The 26,733-nt window shown below is 36.1% G+C and overlaps 1 protein-coding gene across 2 annotated transcripts in view; it reads right to left on the reverse strand.

The window, feature by feature from the left end:
- GRM5 (glutamate metabotropic receptor 5) overlaps window positions 1-22,585 on the reverse strand; it is a gene marked incomplete at both ends in the record, with an annotated part of 484,777 nt that extends 462,192 nt beyond the window's left edge. Inside the window, one exon of one of the 2 annotated variants that reach the window (XM_080816131.1) lies at window positions 21,913-22,585. In XM_080816131.1, the coding sequence (XP_080672257.1) occupies window positions 21,913-22,573 (661 nt within the window). The remainder of the gene's footprint in view (window positions 1-21,912) is intronic. The other variant, XM_080816130.1, reaches the window with a different exon arrangement.
- Window positions 22,586-26,733: the final 4,148 nt, after the last annotated feature.

Raw genomic sequence — 26,733 nt, forward strand, 5'->3', positions numbered from 1 at the left:
ATCAAGAGTCAGCTGCTCAATCAACTGAGCCACCCAGGGGCCCCTAGGCTGTATGTTTCCCTAGGACAGTTGCCTTATCATATTTTTCCCCAGGATAACACACTGAGGCCTGATTTACAGCAGGTATTCAACATAGATTTTAAATGAATATGTGCCTGGTCCCCAATCGGTATTCGCTTCATGGTTTTTCTTTCTGTATCAGTGAAAACTGATTTTCACGGCTAAAGGATTCAATGTACACTACACAGACTAAGATTTTAAGTATTCCGATATTGTAGAACCCTGACTCCATGGTCACCATCCACCAACTACTTAACAAGATCTAGGGTAAACTACAAGGAAGACAAAAAAAGGAAGAAGAAGAAGAAGGGGGAGGAGGAGGAGGGGGAGGAAGGGGAAGAGGAGGAGGAGGAGGAGGATATTTACAACAGTCACTGTCCTTATTTGTCTGACCAGAGGGGTAAAATGTGTTCAAATGGAACTACAGTACAAGACAGCACCTTCTTGGGTTGCTAAGTGTGGTGTGAAAAACTTTCAGTATGTCAAGAGCTCACTTATGGTGGGACTCCAGAAGGGTTAAAGGAGGAGGGCTTTGAACCCATTTTAGAAAGATTTAAAAATGAAAATGTAGAAGGAACAACTTTTCAGAAATTATGTTTAAAATGAAATTTTCAGCAACTTAATTCTCAAATGTAAGCCTGCATCAGAATGCCTAAAATACAGATTGCTACCTCTACTCCCAAGTCCCTGATTCCGAAGTCTGGGGTAGGGTCCAAGAATGTGTATTTCTGACAAGTTCCCAGATGATTCCCATGAAAATTTCCAGTTATTTCTCCCAAACAGTGATACAGGATATCCCAGGGTATTATCACTATATTCCCCTGGTCAATTAGGGATAAATGAAGTAGATAACAGGCACATGTGCGCGCGCGCACGTGTGTGTGTGTGTGTGTGTTCATTGAGTGGGCAGATGCAGAATACTATTATAAAGTTGGAGAATGGTCTATTCTCTACTACCAAGGGAAAACATTATCTCTTTGTTTCTGCTTTCCATTTTATACAACATGGACCTAACCATTCTTCCGCTGACTTCTTCCTTCTACTTCCCAGACTCATGCTACCTATCATAATGTTAAAGAAATAAAATGTTGCTATTAAACTAGAAATAAGAGCCACTGAGGTCATGAGAAAGTCTAGTCTCAAGGTGATACAGACTAATTTGTATCTCTCGTCCCAGATATAGCAGGATCTTTCCTTGACTAGCCATCCATGCTCCATCATTTCCTTGATGCTTTACTGTATGGTGGGTTCCTTTGTAAATTTAAAAATGTTAATGTTAAAAATATATTAATGAAATAATATGACTTTGTTTTTCAGTGGAGGACCTTACTAAACCAAAATACCTGCAGACACGTTCATTCATATTACCATACGACATTTTTAGCCAAAAGTTCTCAAGATAAAAAAAAAAAGTATTCTATGCCAATGTATAATGGCCAAAAATATTAGAAAAACAATGTGTTCTACCTTGATCAACTTAATAAAATATTTTCAATTGTTGTTTGTATAATTAAAAAGAACAAATTGAATATCCTGGCCTAGGCTTGAAATTTATGGATCAAGCCTTGCAATCTAATATTGGGCCCTAACGCTGTTTATAAATTATCTTTTACACCTTGGCCCAGCCCTGACTTATAGTAGATTCCCTAAATAACCAGAACTGGCTGTTCTACAGATGATGATCTCAAATGACAAGTAATCAAATCAGTTCTACACCATGATTAGGCAAGTCTTCCACCATGAAAAATTAATTTCTATCTTCTTGATGCCTTTCCTTAGCCAGAAATCTGTAAGATGTTGGCAGGAGAACCTGAAAGCTGAAAACAAGTGTAGTGAGAACGAAATCTAGAAAGTCTTGTTCATGTTATACTGGACTCCATTTTCCCCTCCATCTTGTGAAAGGATGTGTGGAGTAGTGGGAAATGAGAAAAAGGAACATGAACAATACTTTGCTGCTCAGAAGGGAAAACCTCCATTTGTGTCCCTGACTGCCAAGGGAAAATGTAGTTCTGGGCAAATGATAACACTTTCTATCTGTACTGGTGGTTGATGATGATGAATTGTGAGCTCAGTATCTGAGATGGACATGAAATTAATATCACAGTTTAGAAGTTGCTGAGGATGGCAACAAGAGACATGGAGGAAGGGAAAATGCAATTCAAATGCTGAAGACTTCATCAACAGTGAAAATATAAGACAAAGGTAATGCAGACATATGGAATGCAGAGTCAATAAAATTATAAAGAAGAAACATGATAGCACCTAAGAATGACCTCGAAGTAATTTACACTTAAGAGATGCAATTAGTGGCATTAGTAACTAAGTAGCCATTAGTAACTAAGTAACTAACTAGTAGCAATTATAACTAAGTTAGAGTGTCCAATACACTACTGAAACAAAGAAGGTCAAGAAGAGTTGTTTTACTAGACAAAATTAGTTGATGACAAAGTTTCAGATTGTCATACTTCCACATAAAGTAAGAAACCATAAATCCAAGGTTGCAGCATAGACAAAGATCTCATGAATTAGTCATACCAGTCTAACCTCTAAGACTGTGACCCCCTAGGTCTTAAAGGGAACACTTCATTTTTCTGTCCTTCTTAGACTATATAGTTATATTTAAATTCAACTTTGAAGAAATGTAATTCAACATGTGTTTATTTGACATCCATGTACTCAGAATTTTGACAAGTGCTACAAAACACATAAACAAACCTGTCATTCTTTATTACAAGTAGCTTCCACTGTCATTAATGATAACTAAAATTTATGTAATACCATACTCCAACAGAATTATTACCTAATTTTGAGCAATTCAAATACCAGAATTGAACCACTATATGACAAAAGTGTTTAGTGGAATTAAATTAACACACAGCCTAATGTTAGGTGTTAAAAAAGAATAGTGCCTCGATACATCTCCAATGATACATCTTTTTTCTGATCAAAACATAGAATTTATAGCAAAAATAAACCTAAGAAAAATTAGTAAGGGAAGGAAAGCTACAAATTATTTTGTAGATGCACAATTAAAATTAATTTATGATTATTCTGTCAGAATAGTATTTTGGAGGAATAATTCTATACAAGAAACAAACTGTGAAAACAATAACATCTAAGAAATACAAATACATTAGCCCATTGATAGAAACTTAAGTTTCCTAATAATTAGTATTTTCTTCCTAAGATTCTGATATATTTTGACAGCAGGTCACATTCACTTTCAAAGGTAACAGTCCCCCCCCCGCCACTGAGGCATATATATTTAAATAGATGCCAAAAAAAAAAAAAAAAGCATTTGACAAAGTACAACATGAATTCATGATAAAAATCCTCAACAAAGTAGGGCTCAAAGGAAAACACCTCAACATATTACAGGCCATATATTAAAAAAAAAAACCTACAGCTAAGATCATCCTCAATGGGGAAAAAACTAAGAGCTTTTCCTCTATAGTCAGGAATAAGACAGGTATATCCTCTCTCATCGTATTTAACATAGCACTGAAAGTCCCAGCCGCAGCAATCAGACAACAAAAAGAAATGAAAGGTATCCAAGTCAGCAAGGAAGAAATAAAACTCACTATTTGCAGATGACATGATACTATATATAGAAAACTTCATCAAAAAACTGTTGGAACTGACAAACAAATTCAGTAAAGTCACAGGATATGAAATCAATATATAGAAATCTGTTGTGTTTCTATACGCCAGTATAAAGCAGCAGAGAGATAATTAAGGAATGGGATTCATTTGCAATTGCACTAAAAACAATAAGATACCCAGGAATAAACCTAACCAAAGACGTAAAAGACCTGTAATATGAAAACTATCAAACACTTGTGAAAGAAATTGAAAAGGATACAAAAAAATGGAAAACATTCCATGCTCATGGATTAAGAACAAATATTGTTGTCTATATTACCCAAAGCCATCTACACATTTAATATAATTGCTATCAAAATACCACCAGAATTTTTCACAAAGCTAGAACAAACAATCTTAATATTTGTATGGACAAACAAAAGACCCAAAATAGCCAAAGCAACCTTGAAAAGGAAAAGCAAAGCTGGAAGCATTAAAATTTTGTACTTCAAGTTATACTACAAAGCTGTGATAATCAAGGCAGTATGGTCCTGGCACAAAAACAAACACATAGATCAAAAGGACAGAACAGAAAACCCACATAACTCTGTGGTCAATTAATCTTTAATAAAACAGAAAAGAGTAAGTAATAGGAAAAAGACAGTCTCTCTTCAACAAATGGTGCTGGGAAAACTGGGCAGCAACATGCAAAAGAATGAAACTGGAACACTTTCTTAACACCATACACAAAAATAAATTCAAAATTGATGGAAAACCTAAATGTGACACAGGAAATCATCAAAACCCTAGAGGTGAACATAGGCAATAACTTCTTTGATGTTGGCCAGAACAACTTCTTTCTAGATATGTCTCTGGAGGTAAGTGAAGCAAAAGCAAAAATAAATTATTGGGACTTCATCAAAATAAAATGCTTCTGCACAAAACTAAAAGGAAACCAACAGAATGGAGAAGATATTTGCAAATGACATATCCAGTAAAGGATAAGTATCCAAAATATATAAAGAACTTAAAAAACTCAAAATAGGCAGAAGACATGAATAGATATTTTTCCGAAGAAGACATACAGGTGGCCAACAGACACATGGAAAGGCACTCAACATCACTGATCATCAGGGAAATGCAAATCAAAACAACAAGATACTACCTCATACCTGTCAGACTGGCTAAAATCAACAATATAAGAAACAATAGGTGCCGGTAAGGATGTGAAGAACAAGGAGCACTCTTGCACTGTTGATGAGAATGCCAACTGGCGCAGCCACCATGGAAAACAGTATGAAGTTCCTCAAAAAGTTAAAAATAAAATTTTCATATGATCCGGCAATTCTACTACCAGGTACTTATGCAAAGAATATGAAAACACTAACTCGAAAAGATATATCCACTCCTATGTTTCTTGCACCTTTGTTTCCAATGGCCAAATTATGGAAATAGCCCAAGTGTTCAATGACTGATGGGTGGATAAAAAAAGAAGTGTTATATACAATGGAATATTACTCAGCCATAAAAAAGAAGGAAATCTTGCCATTTGCAACAACATGGATGGAGTCAGAGGGTATAAAGCTAAGTGAAATAAGTCAGTCAGAAAGATAAATATCATATGATTTCACTCATACATATACTTTAAGAAACAAAACAAATGAATAAAGGAAAAAGGAGACAAACAAAAATCCCAGACTTTTTTTTTTTTTTTGTCAGAGAGAATGAGAGAGAATGTGCATGCAAGGGGTTAGTGGCAGGCAGAAGGAGAAGCAGGCTCCCCACTGAGTAGGGAGTCCAAGGAGGGACTCAATTCCAGGACGCTGGGATCATGTCCTGTGCCGAAGGCAGATGCTTAACCAACTGGCCACCCAGGAATCCCCAAAACCCAGACTCTTTACAGAGAACTGATGGTCATCAGAGGGAAGGCTGAAGGTGGGGAAGGGATGAATGAAACAATGAAGGGGATTAAAAGTACACTTATGGCGATGAGCACTGAGTAATGTATAGAATTGTTGAATCACTGTATTATACACTTGAAACTAATACAACATGTAATATGGTATGTTAATTATACTGGAATTAAAATTAAAAAGAAAGAACTCCTTTAAAATGTATAAACCAAGTCCTTAAGATGGATTATGTGATTTTCCCAAGTTAGTATAAATGTGAGAATCTTAGATCCAGATTGTTTGACTCCAAATTTTGTGCTCTTATGCCCTGCTATATTTCATTAAGACCATAGGATATAGACACAAAATTGCCAAGTATTGTAACCATGTGGACATACACTGTTCAGGAGAGAAAATAGAGAAGAATGACTGGTGAGTTTGATTAAATAGCCCATGGACGAAGCAGGACAGACACAGTTCCAGAGATGGATAAAATGTGGTTAGGAAGGAGGTCAGTCAACATTGATGTTTTTTTAAAAAAACGGTCTCACCAGCATATGCATATGTGCAAACTCATCAAACTGTAAACATCAAACACACGCAGAGTTTTGTGTATCAATTATATCCCAATAAAACTGCTTTTACAGGACTATCACAAAAGCTGCAACATAATTTATGTGTTTGGTAATGGGCAGGGCTTACAAAGGAAGATTAAAGGATGATTTACCCTAGAGACAAGGTCTAACAAAGGTTTAATAACAACCTCATGCTTGATCCATGGTCACTCTATATATTTAAATCTTCAAAATTCTATTTCCTAGTACCAAACTTTATTTTGAAAGCATCTTGGATAGGGTTATGCAAAGACAGGGAGAAATACAATGTTTTGCTTCTTAAGCAAGGTAGTCATTAGGTAAATATACTTACATTTGCCTGAAATTTTTAGGCCAGCAATTATTTATCTAAAAAACTCATAATCTTGACGTTATACATTTTAAGAGCCTTAAAAATTGTTCATACTGTTTCAAAGTTTTACAGTATTTTAGTCTCTTGCTTTTTGTGTTTGTTCTGTTAATTTAGTTTTTTTTTTATACAGAGGTAAACATCAGATAAAATATGTTCATTTACATGCTTTTTAGGATTGCAAAAAGTAGAAACAGCTTAAGGATCTCCAAATCTGTCATGTTGCAGCAAAGATAGATTATATATTCATAGACAGCAATGTTCGTAAACAGTATGAGAAATATGGGAAAATTCTCTCTACAATATTAACAAAAAATACAAACAAAAAATAAATACAAAATTGTGGATAATCAGTTTTAAATTAGTTACAATTAGTTTTTAAAATTGTGCATGAGTAAGAAAAATGATATTAACGTCTTTGTTTCTCTTGGAGTGTTAATGATTTTCAAAATTCTTTTGGTGTATTTTTCTTTTCCAAATGTTAAATAATATTTATGTATGTCTTTTAAATTTGGAAATAATATATATGATTTTAAATATGCCATTTTTGCCTTCCTTATTTTTACTTAATGAATGCCATTTATTTTTAGACACCAGAATGATAGAATAAATTTTTCTTTTCTTTTTTAATTAACTAATTAATTAATTTATTTATTCATTTTTTAGAAAAAGAGAGGTGGGGAGGGGGAGAATCTTGAGCAGGCTCCATGCCCAGCATGGAGCCCAGAGTGGCTCTCAGTCTCAGGACCCTGAGATCATGACCTGAGCCAAAAACAAGGGTCTGATGTTTGACTGAGCCACACAGGTGCCCTGATGGAAGAATAATTCAAAGTGCAAATGTAATCCAAGAAGTTATATTTGAACCAAAGCCTAGGCAAAAAAAAATAAATAAATAAAGGCAATTATAACAACCTAATTAGTATTAACAGATGATGTTTGCTGACTGCCTCCTATGAATGGCACATCATAAATGTTTATTTGTGAATGCTTACTTAGTTTGCACAAATATTTGATGTAGGTCTACCATTATTCTTTTTTTCTGACTCAGTTTCCTCATCTATAAAACTGATAACAGTACTAGCTCACAGGATTGCTATGAGTGTTAGATGAATTAATACATGTGCAAGTACGCAGAGTAGTCCTGGGACAGCTGGTGAATGTCCTGTCATTGTGTCCCATCAGCAGCGACAGCAGCAGCATCAATCCCTTATTTTCTAATTTTTTCAAAAGATTTTATTTATTTATCTGATAGAGGGAGAGAGACAGAGAGCGACAGGGGATACAAGCAGGGGAAGCTGGAGAGGGAGAAGCAGGCTTCCTGCTGAGCAGGGAGCCTGATGTGGGGCTTGACTCCAGGGTCCTGGGATCGTGACCTGAGCCAAAGGCAGAGGCTTAACCAGCTGAGCCATCCAGGTGCCCCTCATCAATCCCTTATAATTTTTTTTTTAATTTTTTTTTAAGATTTTTTATTTATTTATTTGACAGACAGATCACAAGTAGGCAGAGAGGCAGGCAGAGAGAGAGAAGGGAGGAAGCAGGCTCCCCGCTGAGCAGAGAGCCCGATGCGGGGCTCGATCCCAGGACCCTGGGATCATGACCTGAGCCGAAGGCAGAGGCTTTAACCCACTGAGCCACCCAGGCACCCCAATCCCTTATAATTGATGAAGCTGAGATTTACAGCAGTCAAGTACCTTGCTCAAATGTTGGTCTATTTGACCATAGGGTCCAAGCCCTTAAACTCGATGATAACAGGGGTAAACAACATTTCAATAATAACAAATATATAATTCCTTGTGAGACTGAGTTTTCTTAAAATAAGAATTCTCTGGACATTACGCCTACTTTCTAATTAGTGTCCTGGCACCGGGAGCTCTGTGACCTTAGATAAGTTGCTTAAATTTCCTAGGCCTCAGCTTCTCATTTACAAAATGAGAAGGTTGAAAAAAAACACACACACAAAGTAACAGCAATCAAGATATTTTGAATTTGTGTGTGTGTGTTAGGTATATTACTAAATCAATAATCAGGACTATCCAATGAGCCAAAAGCATTGATAATCATTCCTTTTTTGGAAATGATGTAACTGATGGTTAGAAAATTGGTGTCACATCCACATCAAGTAGGGATGGGACTGAGATTTGAATTCAGGTTTCTCTGAATTCAGTATCTGAGCTCCTTCAACACACCTGTGCTCTCACTGCTAGAAGTCCCAAGCCATATCAGATCTGACACTTCATCAACGTATTACTTATGGCCCTGTACATGATGTAGAAAAGAAGTCCCCTATCCCCCAAACACATCTAGCCAGCAAAATCTCATTCTTTTTATTGTGGTAGAGACATCATTAATGAAAGGTCTTTGATCAGCATCTGATCTTCAGACTACTCTACTCAGTATTTTAGAAAAGCCTAGCCCAAGCATATAGATCTTGGCACACTGTAAATGTTCATTTAATATTTCATTAATATATCAAATAGCTTTAGATTTATAAAGCACATTAACTGATTATTCAATTGACCATCATAACAAAAGACTAGTATGGAGAGTGTGGATATAACCATCTATCGTCTTACAAATGAGGATCTGCGGATTCAGAAAGGTTAAGTGAACTGCCCAAGGTCATCCTCAAGTGGGAAATCAAATACAATCTCCAAAGTAATTCTAAGATTAATGCTCTCTCCACTGATCTCAAAACCAAATTCTTTGACACTCTAACTAGATTGGAGGTAAAGTTTCCCAGACTCAAACTAAATCATTTCAGTAAGAGTTTCAGCTCTTTTTCAGCTAAGACTCATTTCAGCTACCTTTGATTAGAAAATGTGTACAATTTCTGAAAGTCCACTCATGGCCACTTTCATATATCATATATTAAAATTTTGAGAACTTACTTTTCTTTTTCATGTCTCTCAATGATATTCTTTCTTCCTATGGATGGCACAAGTTTTATACTCTCCTCAACCTCTTTAAACCTTAAAGTCATATGCAATGCAATTTGCCACCTGCTGACAGAATGAAGGTAAAAGCAAGGGCACGTAACAAGCTTTAAGCTCGCAGAGAAATTTCCTGCCAAACAAACCCAAAGTACTATTCTCTACAGTCACAAAACAATACTGCCTCCTTCAAGGATGATGCTTTTCAAGTAAATGAAACCAGTTCAGTAAAACCATTAATTCTATTGATTACTCAGAAGAATGTGAAAGATATTACAGTTCAAGATTCCGAACTAAGACTCAGAAAGAGAGAAGGTTGAGAATTTCAAGGAAGATGCGGATACCAAGAAATGTCAAAATCAGAGATAGGATTGAGTTTACAAATAATTTCACTCAAAGAATCTAAATTTGTATCAGGGAAAAATGTAGTATGATTAAAAGGAATAAAAAAATGTTTAAATTTTCCCAGAGTTCCATATAATTAGATAATTATCAGAGGTCTAAATTCATTAAAAGAAATGACTTCAATTTTGTTAAACAAACCAAAGAATGTCTCAATTACTAGTGATTATGCATTTTATGGTTTATTGTTTGAGGTTGTGTCTGCAGTATCTGTTAATGAGGGAGATTAAAATCTTATTACTATATATAAAAATATTCTTAAGCATACCTAACTCAGACTATCCTGAATGAAACAATACTTATCATCTTAGATCAGGGGCCACTGAATAGTATAAACAAAAGGGAATAACTAGGCAACCTATGGTTCCTCAGCACAAAAACCAAGAACTAATTATATTCTGTAATAAAAGATGAGTGGACCAATTTGGGAATTGAAAACAACAAAATTAACTTTGATAATGAATAATAGAGCCAGATAGCTTGCTTAATTTTTTTCTGTGTCTTGATATATTTTTTCCTTCTTTTCTCAATTTACTTCAATAGAAACATAGTAATTACCAGGTTCATTTGTAATTCATTTTTTTTAATTCCATGAAATTGAAAGTAAACTAACATGACACTTCAATATGTCTTACTTAACTTGTATATTTCTCTAGCTTCTTGAAAGATAAAAATTCATCATATAGCAATGCAATAATTCATATTTCTGAAAAAATAATGACTCTCTATGCTTATTAGGGAGAATCAAGGCTTGAAATACCAACCTTAATCTGGTGAAAAGTAGATATATGACTTTTGAAAATAAGTTACATAACCAAAGAAATATGAAGAGATGGTGAAGAAACTGGCAAAGATACAATATTTCTGTTTTTAGACAGCTTAAGTTAAGGAACAAAGACATATCCTTTTTACACTCTATTCTATTTTTATTGCAACTATGGGTAGAACTGGCACTCAGATAACAGTAATAATAATATGCCAGTAATAGCACCAAAATTTATATCTGGTATCAATTCATAGATTTTAATAAAAACTGATAATTTCTGATAACAGGACACGCCTGACAAATAATGGTTATTATTACCGTCACTGTTATTATTTGAGCTATAATGATCTGTAAGAGAGCATCAGTTTAGTTTTCCATCTAATATGGCTATTAATCTGTTTTATATCCTAAGGTCTGTATTATCTCCTTTTGGTTTTATACTCAGGTCTCTGGAATGTCTCAATGTGTTAACAACTTAGCTCTTATTGGCAAAGCCGCTGTCCCGGACTAGTTAAGGGGCAAATTTACAAAGAAATTTTGTATCCATTGTAGGGTCTTTTTTACTACAAAAGATGTTCATGCTTGTTATAAAAGTTAGCATAATTCAGAAATACTTAAAATACAGTGTTAACTTTCCATTTTCAACTTCTCTGTTCCCATACCTCCACCCCCTACATACACACACACACACACACACACACACACACACACACAGTGAAGACAACCATGTGAACTGTCTAGCTCTGGGATTTTCCAGACTGCTCATTTTGTTGCACCATAATGCCTCTCAGCAACTGAAGGAAGAGTTCGTGGGATCTAGTTATAATTGTACCGAGGTACTAAACACTCTATATTGTATTATGTGATGGCAAACCTAACTTCCAAAATGAAAATTGGTAAAACTCTAATACTCACTGCATTTACTGGTCACTTTCCTAACTCTCCACCTTATTCATTAGTCAGTTTTAGCTAAGCAAAGCCAACGTGAAACATTTAGTTATAGGTTTTCTCTTCATACCCAAATAAGGCAAGGCAAATTCTTGGTGAACTAATTTATTTTTTTCAATATTTCTTTTATTTATTTTACAGAGTGAGGGGGGTGGATGTGAGCACACACAAGTAGGGGGAGGGGCAGAGGGGAAAAAAAGTCTCAAACAGGCTCAGGGCTGAGCAGGGAGCCTGAGATGGTCTGGATCTCAGGACCCTGAGATCAGGACCTGAGTCTAAATCAAGTCTTCTCTTAAGCGACTGATTGGCAAACTAATTTAGAAGACACTTATTGAGCACTATGTGCCAAGGTTGACACTAAAATCTTTATATTTATTTTTCACAACAGTCTGTGGGGTAGGTATTATTATCTCAATTTAATAATGAGAAAACTAACGTAAGTGACTTAGTCTGAAGTTCCTCTACTAGCAAGAATATTAATCAGGATTTATACTCAAACTTGTCTATGTTCCCACTACTTAAATAGAATGGTTGAAAAGTAACAGGAAACTGTGATTGCCAAGATGTTTTTGCAACAAACTTGTAAATTTAAGGTCATGACCCCAACGTAGTTTACTCACTTCATGGAACTACTTTTACTTCTTAAAAAGCTGTCTCTTATCTTACTTCACTTTATCTTATTAATAGTGTTTGGCTTGATCTCCACCTTCTCAGAAGACCTCAAATTTAGACTTAACTACATATCAAATGAGATTGTACATGTAATCGTGAGAAAACTTAGAGTAAACTGAAAGAAGACTATCACTTTATATGTTTAAACTTGTGCCTTATTATACACAGGTGGTTTATCATGATCTGTTTTATGTAATAAGCAACTATCTTGGGAATATTATCACATTGTGTTGTGTGTGTTGGGGTAGATCTATTAATTTGATATATGTACACTTTTAGTGCCAAAATTATAATTAATATCATTTGTATTTATTTTTAATGTACTTATTGGGATATTAAAAAAAATACATAGTGTTCCCAGGCTTGTCTTGGTGTCTGATTAAAAACTTGGACCAAGAACTTGCCTCTGATTTCCTGGTTTGGTGTCCTTGCCATTGTCCTATGTTGATGCTTATGTCACTTATCAACAACATATTAATTAGTTACGTTTTCTCAATGTCTTCACCATTTCCTACCATGAGTGTCTTAGAATTCTTGCTTATTTTTAAGAAGAAGTATTAGAACCCACCCATCCAGGAGAGACAAACCACACGACATGGTCACAGAAGAATGAATATGTATACTGCCATTCCCTACCAAAAAAAAAAAAAAAAGTATTAACAATGTTAAAAAGAAGAGTAGAATAAGTAGCTTTCAGGGTTTTTTTTTAGCTATACGACATAGTAAGAAATATATTTTTTAAGTGGTAACCCACAGGACACATATGGTTATGTGCAACTAAAATAAAAATGTACAAAACAATACCTACACTTACTATCATGTAATACTCCGATGTTTACATTCTACTCTATCTTTTTTTATTCACCTCTATATTACCTGCTGGTGCAACCCAATGGGTAGGTTTTACAAACGACACGTGGGTTTTGATGCACTTCTTGAAAAAAACAAAAACAAAAACAAAAACTAGGAAATCTCTTTCTCTTAAAAGCCTTCATGTGTATATGAAAGCAGATACATAAAATGCATCATTGGGGCATAATCACTCATTTCAAAGTCCCCTCAAATGAACATAGCTGACTATCACACCTCTTGCCAAAAAAATCTCCCCAACTCAACATTTGGTTAAGTTGAGAAGTCTTTCTGGAGTACATGCAAATGTGCCAAAATAAGGATTTCATAACTCCTCATCCTGATGAATTCCAAAGAAGTCTTTCATACATAAGGCTACATCACTAACAATATGTTCTCCTGTTCCTAAAAAATGTGTACCATCCTGCTTCCTCCTATAACTGGCATCTGAAGGATGGAGTGTGGCGTCTGCAATGAAGATGTGAATAAAAACAACCAGATACAGTCTGTACTTATCATTAGACTCACACAAAGTTCTTCTGTGAGGTCAACTTGTTGCCACAAGCAACCTCCTTAATTTATCTTCTCTTTACTATAATTAATTCCTTCCATGGGAACAAACAAAGGTGTTGCTTTCAAAGCTGAATAAAAAGATACAAGAAACATGCTCAAAGATTTTTCTCAGTGGGAAAACAAGTAGTTTTCTTATTTCCTAGGGAGAGAAAAGGAGTCAATAAAGGTGCACTCCACTCTTGCTTGAAGCCACCACTACCCTAATATAGAAGGAGAAAATTTGGGTTGATTTAAAAAGAATTTCCCTTGGGTCCAAATCCTCACTCTGCCACTAACTGGATGCGGCATTACTGGGGAAATTACTTCCTCTTTACATACTTATTCTCTAACCTATGAAACGATTACTTTATTGGAACGTGTTATGGAATAAATGAATCAAGTAACAAATTAATGAGATATCACAGTATATGCAATCATGTTTTAATTCACAGAATAATAGAATCTCAATTACATGACATTTAATTGTCATCAATATTAGTAGTTATCAAAAGGAACAGAGAGTCCAACTCCCTCCTTCCCCCAAATGAGACTTAAGTTCTTTTTTCCATAGCCCCTCCAAGTGATTATCTGTTCCAGGCTGTGCATAGGACCTACAGAAAACTGACTCACCACTTTCTGAGAGAGACAATTCCTTCAGTGAACAGTTGTATGAGTGAATAAAATAAGCTTTTTAAAAGTGAACCATAATTTGTTACTCTCATATTTCAGTAATTAGCTCTTTTTGTAATGCTCCTGGTCATGTAGCGTGACTACGGCTTCTTTCCACCTGAATTCTCCAAACTACTACAGGTAGCAGTCAGGTCCCTGCTATGTCTTATCTTTTGTGTGCCAAATTCATTCTCTGAAGACACGGTTTCAAATCTCATAACCATTTCTGACCACTCTAGTTTGAACAGATCACACTTGGTTGTGTTTATTTTAAATGTGATGCCCAACATTTATACAAATCCATTCCAGGTATAGTCTATGGAAGCATAAAAGCAAGTCACAGAAAGCCAGTCTTGGAAAGCACCTACAAGAACATCCTCTCTAGCACCTCTTCATACAACAAATGAAGGAAGGAGTCATTGTCTCAGAGTCACACAGTAAACACTCCTACCTTTGATGCCAGTGATACTTCTTTTAATTTTATTTTTTCCAACTCCAAAATATCATTAATGTAATTTTCAACTTTCATATATTTGTTTCCAAATTAATGGAATAATCAGGCTATTACCCTTGACTAGACTTATTGAACAACCTACAAAGTATAAAAATGGCCAGCATCTAAAGAAGGGATGAGGAAAATGTGGTAAGTAAGAGAGACAGAAAGAAAAAGAGAGAAAAGGGAGAAAGGGAAGGATCTCCAGTTTAGACGTTTGTGGATATCTATCCTTGCTTTTTTGTAAGTACTCACTTCATATATATTGGGCAAGGTTTGTTGTGCAGAAATTGTTTTAATTGGAGCGTGAACACCTCATACCATGCCCTCCCATTCCACACTAATCTTCAATCAACAGCAACTTTTATTACTCAGACTAAACTTTATAAACCTAGAAGCTATGAAGGTTCTAATGACCGAGGAATGAAGTCACAAGATCATCTCTTTAACAAATAGAATGAATGAACTTTCTGAATATTCAAACTCTAAAGCTCAGAAAATAACGTTATCTCTTTGGGATCTGGAATAAAGGAGACAGGAAGAACACACAATGTGGGCCGCACACATCCATAAAATGGATAAATGCTAACTATTTCGAACAGGCATACATACTAAGAGCTGATCTTCCTTAAAGGAAACATCTGATTAGTTGAAACTGCATATCCCCCTCTCCCAGCTATGTATTTGTGTGTGTGGAAGCATCAGTGCAAAAATACCCTCTGAAAACAAGCATCCTTCTAACTTAGTCATCCTGGATATGGAGTATTTCGGGGTCGGGGGTGGATATCCGGTATTTTCAGCAGTGAATAGACAGTAATAGTGCATGAGAAAGTGGAAATAGGGATGCTATGTCCATCAGGAATCTTTAGAGGTGAGTTAGAGTCAAACCTGGTCTAAAGTCCAACCTTTCGGATCAAATCTATAAACAGGGACAATCTTGTCCGAGCCTCAGTTAGATATGTCAAAGGAGCCTATGTTTTCCCTGATCAAGGCAATAATAACTCCCTCAGAGGCCAGCCACTAATACACCATACGCTATCTGGAAGGGAAGGCGAAAGCAGCATCCCCTGAACAAACTTCCCAGGGGTACCTGTATTTCTTTCATTACTAACAACGAAGTTTCTGACAGTGATGTATGAAATGAAAAATTACTTAATTACTATTAAAGTTGCCACTCTATTTCCCAGACTATAGTTCTACAATCAAATCAATTTAATGGAGAATATCACAGACCTAAAAGTCTCTGCATCTTCTGTTTTTTATGTGTTGTTATATCAGGGTAACCAATATAATTGCCCAATCATTCCATAATCACAAAGATTTCTGGGGGGGGTCTCATGTTTTCAGAATTTTTGTGAAGCAAAGAAAAATCTTTCAAAGTTCCTGCAAACCTGCAATATGACTCAGGTAAAGAAGCAATTCATCTAATTCATAGGTCAAGAGCAAAGGGGTCACATCATTTCTCAAAGCTAACTTCCACAATAATGAATTCATTTGTAGTCCCTGTTACTACTTCAGATAGATATTAAAACTTTCAGCATAATGTACTATATGGTGAATAACATAACATAAAAAAATCTTTCAGCATATTGGCATAATTGAGATGAAGGAAAAGGAATAGAGCAATGAAATGGAGAAGTAACACAATAACAAAAAAAGGGGGGGGGTGGAGAAGAAGAAGAATTTGAGTAATTATCCCTAACAATGATGTAGAAATGGAATTCTGGACAGGAATACTGAGTTCCAAAACCTAACCCTGTAACTAACTACGTACAAGTAAGGCCAAATTACTTGTCCTTACTGTCTCTGTTTCCCCAACTGTAACAGAGGTGTTAAACTATGTGCTCACTTAAGACGCTTCCAGTATTAACATTCTACAAGATTAATAATAGTTTGTATCTGAATTATTATCATGATCATCTCAAAATCCATTTAAACTCTCAACACTATTCAATCCCTAGAGAAACAAAATGAAACCCCTTTAAAAAGTACTACTAAGGCCCACAGTGATATTTCTCATCTTTCCACACTAAATTGTTGTCTTGATATAATCCCAATTAATAGAAAAAAAGTGACAGGAATGAGGTCCCATTTTTCAGAAGTTAGGCTAAGCATATAGACTATGAATCACATTGAAGATCTTTCAAGCAGGGCTTGACTGCTATCACCTGTTAAAAAAATAAATTGATGGAAAACCATATTACAACTTGAAAGTGGTACAACACTGCAATATGCAGGTTAGCCTGAAGACAATGTTCTTAATGATGTCATTTTATCAGTACAACTTACTGGTACATTTTTCCCCAAGAGCATCACTGACATGTTTTTTGTCTAGAAAAAATTAACATTCCTATGTCATTAGATGGAAATAATAAATTCAAGAATGAATGCAAACAAAAAAGTAGTAGGGTATGGGTAACATTTTACAATTAATCAGGGGAAGCATCTTGGCAACTCTTTTTTATAAAGAATCAAACCTGAAAAATTACAAGTGCCGGCTATTTATCTACATGCTATATGTTCATAAATAGTGAGTTAAGTACTATTCTAACACAAATCCATCCATTTAGCAAACAGTCTTTGAACACCTACTATGTGCTAGGTACTCCAGTAAGCACAAAATCAGCAAAAATTGCGAAGTATAAAAATCCTGTAAGTCACACATAAAGTACAATATACATGACTTTATACATAAAATCTAGTCTGTAACTACTTTTCTCAATGAAATACAGCTAAATCAAGGAGAAGCACGTAATAACGGAATATATGCAAGTGTGTGATTACTTAAACATCAATACTTTAAGGGAATTATTGAATCTTTAGTCATGGGAGTATGGATGAAAGACTTTAATAAATGTTCCTTCCTGCCAGCAGCATTTATTTCACAGTTATAAAATAACACATTATATTTCATTTCACATTTAAATACAAAGAGAGTAATTCATTTTAATACATGTATTTTGTTTTGATTCTGAAGTGTTAATGTTATAGTAGTATCTAGTTGGGAGACGGGGCAGTAAAAGTTATGGGAACACATCGCTGTTTATGTATGCTTATACAAGACTCAGTCTTTTAGGTATTCATTATGGTTAGCTGAGTAACATTTATGGCTTCAGCTAGGCTCAACGTGTGACTGCAAGTAATGTGGGGTCACGAAGGCAACTGTGTTGGATCTTCATTAGGTGCTCTCTCATAGTTGAGGTCAAGTGGTCTAAGATGGCCTCATCTGGAAACCCTGGGTGCTCTTATCCTTCACATGGTGAGGATAGTGTTCCAGGACAGACAGACAAGAAGGGAAGTTTTTACTTCCACCACATCTTATTAACCAAAAGAGTCACAAGGCTGGTGCTGCTTGGGAGTCGGAGGGAACTACCAAGTCACAAAACAAAGGAAGTCATCAGAGCAGCAGGTCTGCCACACCTCCAAACAGGCAAGCACCACTGATCCTGTGACATCAAATGGACCCACATACCAAGGTTTGCAAAAGTGCTGAGGCAAAAGACCCCTGAGAGCAGACAGAGTGCTGACTGGATTGATGCCTCTAAAGGACTAATGTTTTTTCTTCTGAATGATTTCTGTTCCTTTCCTACGCACAGCTGAAGAACTAGTGTGGTCTTCATTTTAAAAAGAAAAAAATTCTTTTTTTTTTCTTTTTTCACTTTCATACTATTAACTTGTTTTCCTAGAAGGCCTAGGCACAATTTCTGCATGGTTCAACAAGCTACAGTAAATACTAATCCTGTAGCCTAGAAAAACCACATATCAAGGAAATGGCAAGTATAAGAGATTAACACTGAAGCTAAACCCCAGCTCTCATTGTGCTCTCCTCAGGAATTCTGTGATAGCAACACTTTCTGGAAGGAACACCTGTGAACCCCGCCAAGGGGACTGTACTACCATGTTTAAGTTTGAAGTAAATGACCAACTTGTGGGGTGGGGGAGGATAAAGGATTTTTTTAATGGACAACATCTTTTCATAGACCTCAATGCATCTTGGAAAAGCATTTAGAAACTTCAATACTCTTTAAAAAAGAAGAATATCATATGTTTATTAAAATAAAAAAATTATAAAAAAAGAAGAATATCAACTGAGCAAAGGCGGAAGTTATAAGGACATGGGAATAGTTTGAGATACTGGGGCTGAGAGATCCAGGGCTAGAGAGCATTATCCCACTTCAGCCAAGAAAGAGGCTGAAGGAAGAACTGGTATTACCATTTCATGGGAAATCTCTCCGGGCTTTCTGAGGGGCCAGGCCGCAGAAATCCAGGCATCACCTGGGGGAGTTTCCATAGCACCCAACAGAGCTGTACCTCCTTATACTCCAACACTTTTCTGACTCCAGATGTGATTTCACCTTGTGATACTTCTTACCACCCCACTCCTATACGGATAAATTGTGAGCTGCAACACCATATAACCTCATTATCCACAAAATTGCTTGGGATCAAAGCAATAGAAATACTTTCTGACTAAACCACATAAAGAAATAAGCCAAAGAGTATTTCTTCCTGTCTTTGTCCGTACTTGAAGCATGTTCTCTCCTAAATCCTGTTCGTATCCAAATATTTTGCTAGTATTTAGCAATACAACTTCTATTGACTTACTTTTGGCAAAATAACTACATCTGCCAGGATTTGGCAATGAAATTTTTGTTGGCTTATTTTTTTTTTACCTACATATAGAATGTTCCTTCTTAATGTTGTTTCAATAGGTGGTCTATGCTTATAATACACAACTTCAAATGTTTGCATGTAAAAGTTATACAAGAAAAGTAAGTCTCTCCCATTCTACCTGATCCCCTAACTCTTCTATTTCCTCCTCAGAAGTAGCAACTATTACCTGTTTTGCTCTTCTCTGGGAGCAATTCCTTGAATCCAATGGTTTACATAAACTCCATTTTACACAAATAACGTGCCATTACACAAAACTACGCCTTGCTTTTTTCACTTAAAAAATGGTCTTGGTGTTCATTATTATTATTTCATTACCTACAGAATGCTTCATTCATTTTAATAGCTATGCAATAATACTTATATGAACAAATCTATTTATTTTATTAGATCACTATTGGCATACATTTAGGTTAAAAAAATTTAAATTAGAAACAGCCAATGGTCATAATTATGAGTTTCACTTAGAGCACAATCTTGAATTGGCTTGTCCTACATAGAGACCGAGACTTACTCTTCTAAAGCTAGAGGGAAGTCCCTAATGAAATTTATGATTTGAACCAAAACATAACTTTATCCTTCACATTTTTAAAACATTTTTTACTTTCCCAACTCATATTTCCTCGTGCCCTTTTCTGGAAATCCATCTCTTCTTAATTTTCACCATTTGTCAGTATTCTTCCTATCAAAATCCAACTCAAATTCCATTTCCTTCTTGACGATCTCCACCATGGGGCCCATCCCCATAAAACAGGACTTGATTTTTTTCCATGTCAGTTTACTTTAAAGACATATTTGTAACTTCTTGTCATCATGAATGATGGTTATATAAGTATTAATGCATGCCTCCTGTCCTTGGCCAGACTGCCTACCCATTGAAGGTATTAATATATAAATATTACAGTGGGCTGTCCCTTCACAGGACTATCAGAAGTCCTTACATGTATCTGTGCTTATTAAATATGTATTGTGTAAATACATCCTCAGGTGTGATTACATTGGATTATGTTCAATTAAAATAGGGCCCTAAGCTAGAAGTCAGTAATGAGGAGTCCTACTCTTAAAATTACTGTTAAGTATATATTGGATGGACCATTTAAATGCTAAAAGCATTTGTATTTTAAAATGGGAATAAAATACCTGGATTGCCTGTATCACTGGGTTGTTGTGAGACTTAAGTGAAATACTGGTTTTATAATGAAAATCTCAGCATTAGAAAAAAATCCAAAGTCTCTCAATCATCTATCCATCGCTCAAAATCTCCACATACTAACATCTCAATAAGTAAACTACAAACTTATACACAAGAATTTCCATAGGCATAAAAATCGCAGTCTAGTATGGGAGACCATTTTATGTTTGTACAGCTTTGAACATTGTTAATGAGTGGGCACACAGTGAAATCTACATTATGCTACTTCATAACGAAGGGTTGGCTATAACTGACTGGTGATTGGTTACCAACCTCCAAAGTAGGCTCATTCTGGTCATTTCATAAATTGCTCAATAACTCAACCCCACATTTTATAGGATTGGATTGTTTGGACCATATTGATAATGTTATTGTAAGATTCTTTCATCTTAACTAATCCTCACCATGCTTCCATGAACTCTAAAAGTATTTTGTACCTTCTGGCCTTAGTATAGGCAGTATGTTGTTCTAGAAAGAGTGTTGTGTAATTAGTGAGTCTCACATTTGGGTCACTTAACCTCTGTAGTCAAACCAAACCTATCCCAAACAGCCTTGATCATGAACTAATAAGTTATGTATATGAAAACATTTTTGAAACACTATAACAAATAAGGACTAATATTGTTGTTGTTATAAAACCTTAGTCACATTTTGCTCCTTTTTTGCTTTGAGCATAAAGAAACAATAAATTTCAAAGCAAAACTAATTTTGAATTGTTAAAAACTTACACTAAGTATGTTCTAGACAAGGGTTATATTAATTCATACATATCTCTCTTCCAGATTTAACTATACTCTCTTTTGGAAAAAAAAAATAGTTGAAAGACTAAACTGTTTGGTAATTTTCTATTACAGTAGACCTGGCCAGAACAGACTGCCTCCAGTCCCTACCTCAATTTATGTGTACCTCTCTTTATCAGAAACAGTTGGAACAACTTTAAGTGTGAAAATTATGAAATGTTAATTAGATTTCAGAAAACTTAGAAGTCTCTAGAATCATCATAGCAGAAATACAGGTAATATAATACGGTAATAGAACACACAAAAAAATTCATTTCACCTAATGGTGGCCACATCAACATTCATATTAGCCTAAATCCAAACCTCTCTAGACATCTGCCACTTGACCCTTCTTTTATTACTGGGATAACCAGGCACCTCAAAAGATCCCAATAACCAGGAATATTTTAGCCTTCCAAAACCTGAAATTATAACAGGGAATCTGCTGAGTGCATAAAAAGACACACATCAAGGTATATAAAGGATGCTTACCTTCTGTGTGCACAGCTGACACATAGGTCCAGTTGTACCTCTTCACTATGTCCACCATGGCCCGTGCCTGCTGAGCATCTGAGGGCACAACCCTCATGAAGTACTTGAACAGAGTCTTGTCACTCAGATCCATGCTTGTTGCCGAGTAAGCAATCTGAGGTATGTTGAAAAGCTGGAGCAAGTTCTGGACCTGAATGGCCACAGAACTGGAGCCAGGCCCAATGACCCCTACGATGGGCTTCTTGGAGCGGAAGGAAGAGGAAGACCCATCCACGCAGCGCACCAAACCTTCTTCTTCTTCTGAAGAAATGAGGGAGTCCCTTATGAACTCAATGCTCTGCTCTAGGGCCACAGCCGAATGCCAGCAGGAATCCCTTATCTCACAGCCCAGGGTGATGTTGGGCAAGAGTGTGGGGTCTGAGTTGATCCTTTCCAGAGTATGCAGCATGGCCTCCACTCTCTGAATGCCATACTGTTCACGAACTGCCCCACACTTCCTCTCATGAACTTTGTCCACTGTGGGCTGGTGGTGGACAGAAAAGAGAGCTCCAATAATGATGTCACCCGGCATGTGAGCCACCACCCTCCTCTCACTGGACTGTGCACTCCCACGGACATCTTCTTTCAAAAGCAGAACTGACAGGATCAACAGAAGGACCATTTTAGGAAAGGAGTTCAGGCTAGTAAAGATAGCATGGTGGGGAAAATTTAGGAGAGTTCTGATAGACAGAATCAAACAACGTCCTATGTTGGGTGGCAAACCAAGGAATTAGCCAGTAATTTAGATGTGCTCTCTAAAGGACCACCATGTCCCCACGTACCACTTAGTTAGATGAGTCCATGTGATCATGATCTTCAAAACCTGGAAAAAAAATAGCATGGGTATTTAACAACGTAAGTACAACTACTTTGGGAAGCTCTAATGGTCTATAATAGTAGACTTTGAGGATGTAGATTAGGAATATAATCTTTTTGAAAAAACAATCTAAAAATCTTTAAGACTCTCCTTTGTCTCTTTTGTAATTGTGTAATTTGATGAAGCAATCCGATAGAGCTTCTTGATCCTACTTTACGTACATTAATACTTTTTTCATTTGTTCCTCTGGAGTACACAAAAGCAAATCTATGTGTGGCAGGCCAAATGATATTCTTATGTGGAGATGAGAGAGAGCATCCTAAAAACAAAACAATGGCATGAACAGAAAACGTCAGGAAGCATGCAACCCAAAGCAACAAGCATTAGTTATCTCTGGGTGATGATAGTTTTTGTTTTAGAAATACTTTCTATTTCTTTCCAAATTTTCAGTATTAGGATGTATTAATTATGCAATCACAAAAATAAAGTGACTTTCTAACAAAAGATACATAATCCCTCTTCAAATGCAAGGTAAGGCAAGCGGAATAATCTTCCCAATAAGTAAGTATTGTGTCTAGTTTCCATATAATATAGAACAAAGTCAGTAGGTATTTCCAAGCTAAATGAACTATAGGAAAAAAAAAAAAAAGAAGAGGGTTGGGGTATTGCAGAGTGAAATGTTCCCAAACTAGGTAGAAAGAAAAAGTGAAGTGGGCACTGGTTTGGGGCAAAAATAATATTCAGTTCAAGTTGCAGTTCTGCTATTAAGAATTATTAATAAATTGTTCAACCTCTTAGTACCAGAATTTCCTCATCTGGAAAGTCCCATCATATGTACTAGGCTACTGTTATGGGAAACAACATAAGATATCAACTATGCAGTTGTTTTGTATATTGAATAGGATTATATATATATTCAGGACATGACCTTTTCTGTTATTACATTTCTAAGGGCATTCTATAGCTAGGTGGTGAAGACAGAAAATTCTCTGGCAACCCGCTCAGTCCTCCAGAGTCTTCAGAGTAATTACAGAGTCTTGTAATAAAATTCACAGTAATCAGTCCTCTATCTCCGATCCAGAAAAAAAAAATTCCATATCACAAAGACTCCAAGGGCTAGAAGGATGCATATTTAGAACTACCCTTCCAAGTAGAAACTTAGCACAGCTTTGAATGTAGTCATCTATTTCAGTTTAAACTCCTGGGAAGAAGGAAATTTGTCCCAAATTGCCTACAGCCAATTCTAGCAGAGTTTGTAAAAGGGAACTGACAAATTAGTGATTTGGGTTATTGAAAGTATTGTATAAGAGACTTATTTGTTACATTATCCACTCTGCCAGCAAAGGATCTCAAATTGTTTTCAAGTGACTAACTTCCTAAACAACACCTTTCAAAGACAGGTGATGCTTCTTCAGGAATTTATACAAGTATGATGCTTCCCCGAGAATACTAATGGTTTTCAAAACCCATCAGGTCTGCAAAAATTCTAGTCCAGACACCAAGTGAAGATGACCCAAATCACAGTTCTCGTCATTCCCCACATCCCACCTTTTCTACCACTGCCTTCTACTGTCTCCTATGGCAACAGAGAAAGGCTGCCTTGCATAGGGCCAAACATTAAAATAAAAAACCTTATCAAATAACCAGATGTTCCAGAATAACTAGATGTTTAACAATATTTAGGGCAAAAAAAATCAGTTTTGGCAAGGAAGTTGGCATTGTAGACAAGGAGAAGGGAGCAAAGGCTGATATTAATTTTCTCACTTGAGAAATTATTTGAATATTCTCAAGCTTTCCCTTCACTCAGACCAAAGACCTAGAGACCAATGCTTGTTCTCACGAACATGTGAATTCTACTGCTTATGAGCATATCTCATAACCATATCTCATAAGCATATGAGCATATCCATATATAAAGAAATCACAGTGTCTTATTAAATCCAGAACATTAGTGAGAAAACTCAATAACGAAACAGGGCTCATTTTTATTACATAAGACCATCAAAGTGATAAGTGAGACTAGAAGTGGCCTATCAAAATGGTGAAACTAAAACATTCTCATGAATTTTGTGTTAGAATTATTTTAGGCAAGCTCTGTATATATTGAGACATACTCAATACACACACACACACGCACACACAACACTAAAATATTGTCTTTCAGTTATAAGCTAAATTAATTTTTTACTCATTCAAAAAATATCTACTAACTATTGAGTGGGAAAGACTAATATAACGAAGAAGTGCAATGATGCACACTGATAATTGCCATCATTATCTTTCATTGAACACCCATGATATGCCAGGCACTTGTTCATTAACTCATTTAACAAATATTTATGGCATGTCTATGCTATGACTCTGTCTTGGAAATTAAGTATTCAAGAGAGAACAGGTGATATTTGCTTCCTACAGGGCTCACAGATCAGTACTCTAAAAGATGACTTTAGCTAGAGCCTGGGACATGCAAAGAACAATAAAATAAAGAAGGCAGTCATGTGAACAAGTGTGGCCAGAGCATAAAGAATGGGAGCAATCATGGTACACAATGAGGTGCAAAAATAAGAAAGGGCCAGACCATGTAGGATCAGGTAGACGCTTAAAAGGAAGTTGGATGTTAAGTGCAACAGAAAACCACTAAGGAGTTATAAACAAATGACTGGCAGAATTCAGTCTTACAAAAGATTGTTCTAGCTGCTTGTTGTTCTGGATAATGGGCAGAAGAAATCTGATTAGCAGACATAAATAATCTAAGTAAGGAATTACAGTGGCTTAGCTACTACTGGGGACAGCAGATACAGAAAGAAATGGACATCATCAGACATATTTTGCAAGTAAAATCAACTGGACTTGTGATGGACTGGGTATGGGTTATAAGCTAGAGAAAAATTAGGGTCTACTCTTAAGTTTAGAGTCTAAAAATGAGTGTATTTTACCACTTAAAGATATGGGATAGGCTGGTACAGCAACAGGTGGAGGTAGAGAAAACCTGAATAATTTTCTCTTGAACATGTTAAATGTAGATAATCTTATTTTATTGTTAAAGATTTTATTTATTTATTTGACAGAGAGAGAGATCACAAGCAGGCAGAGTGGCAGGCAGAGAGGGGAGGGGGAAGCAGGCTCCCTGCTCAGCAGAGAGCCTGATGCAGGGCTTGATCCTAGGACCCTGAGATCATGACCGGAGCGGAAGGCAGAGGCTTAACCCACTGAGCCACCCAGGTGCCCCACATGTGAGATAATATTTTTTTTTTTTTTAAAGAGAGAACATGAGAGTTTCTTTCTTTTTTTTTTTTTTAAGATTTTATTTATTTATTTGAGAGAGAGAGACAGTGAGAGAGAGCATGAGCGAGGAGAAGGTGAGAGGGAGAAGCAGACTCCCCGTAGTTGGGAGCCCGATGCGGGACTCGATCCAAGGACTCCAGGATCATGACCTGAGCTGAAGGCAGTCGCTTAACCACTGAGCCACCCAGGCGCCCCCACATGTGAGATAATTTTAAAGCACCTAGGTGCAGGTGCCAAACAGGAGGGTGGGTCTATAAGGCTGGATCAAGATGTGTGTTTCCAGTTAGATATATAAACTGAGGGTCACCAATACATTAAACCTTTGCAGTGAATATAATCACCTGAACAGCAAGCATAAGTAAAGAAAAGGTGGGACTGGGAAGTCAGCCCCACATATAGGCCAGATTGTGGAAAAGCCCATTAACAGGACAAAGGCAAGTCATAAAATAGGGAGAGAACATAACACCCAATGGAAGAGGAGCCAGAAGAGAATGTCCTGGGCAATTTATATTTACAGACACACAAAGGGCTTTCATGTTGCAAATAATAAAATATATCCTGTTCTCCCAAAGATATTATTTTCTATGTGCATTGACTATGTGTGTGGATGTGTCTGTGTGTTGCATGTGTGTGGCAATAATCCTTATAACAACCTTGAGATGTAAGTATTATTTTATTAT

Source organism: Martes martes, assembly GCF_963455335.1.
Source record: "Martes martes genome assembly, chromosome: 10".
NCBI classification, from domain to species: Eukaryota; Metazoa; Chordata; class Mammalia; order Carnivora; family Mustelidae; genus Martes; species Martes martes.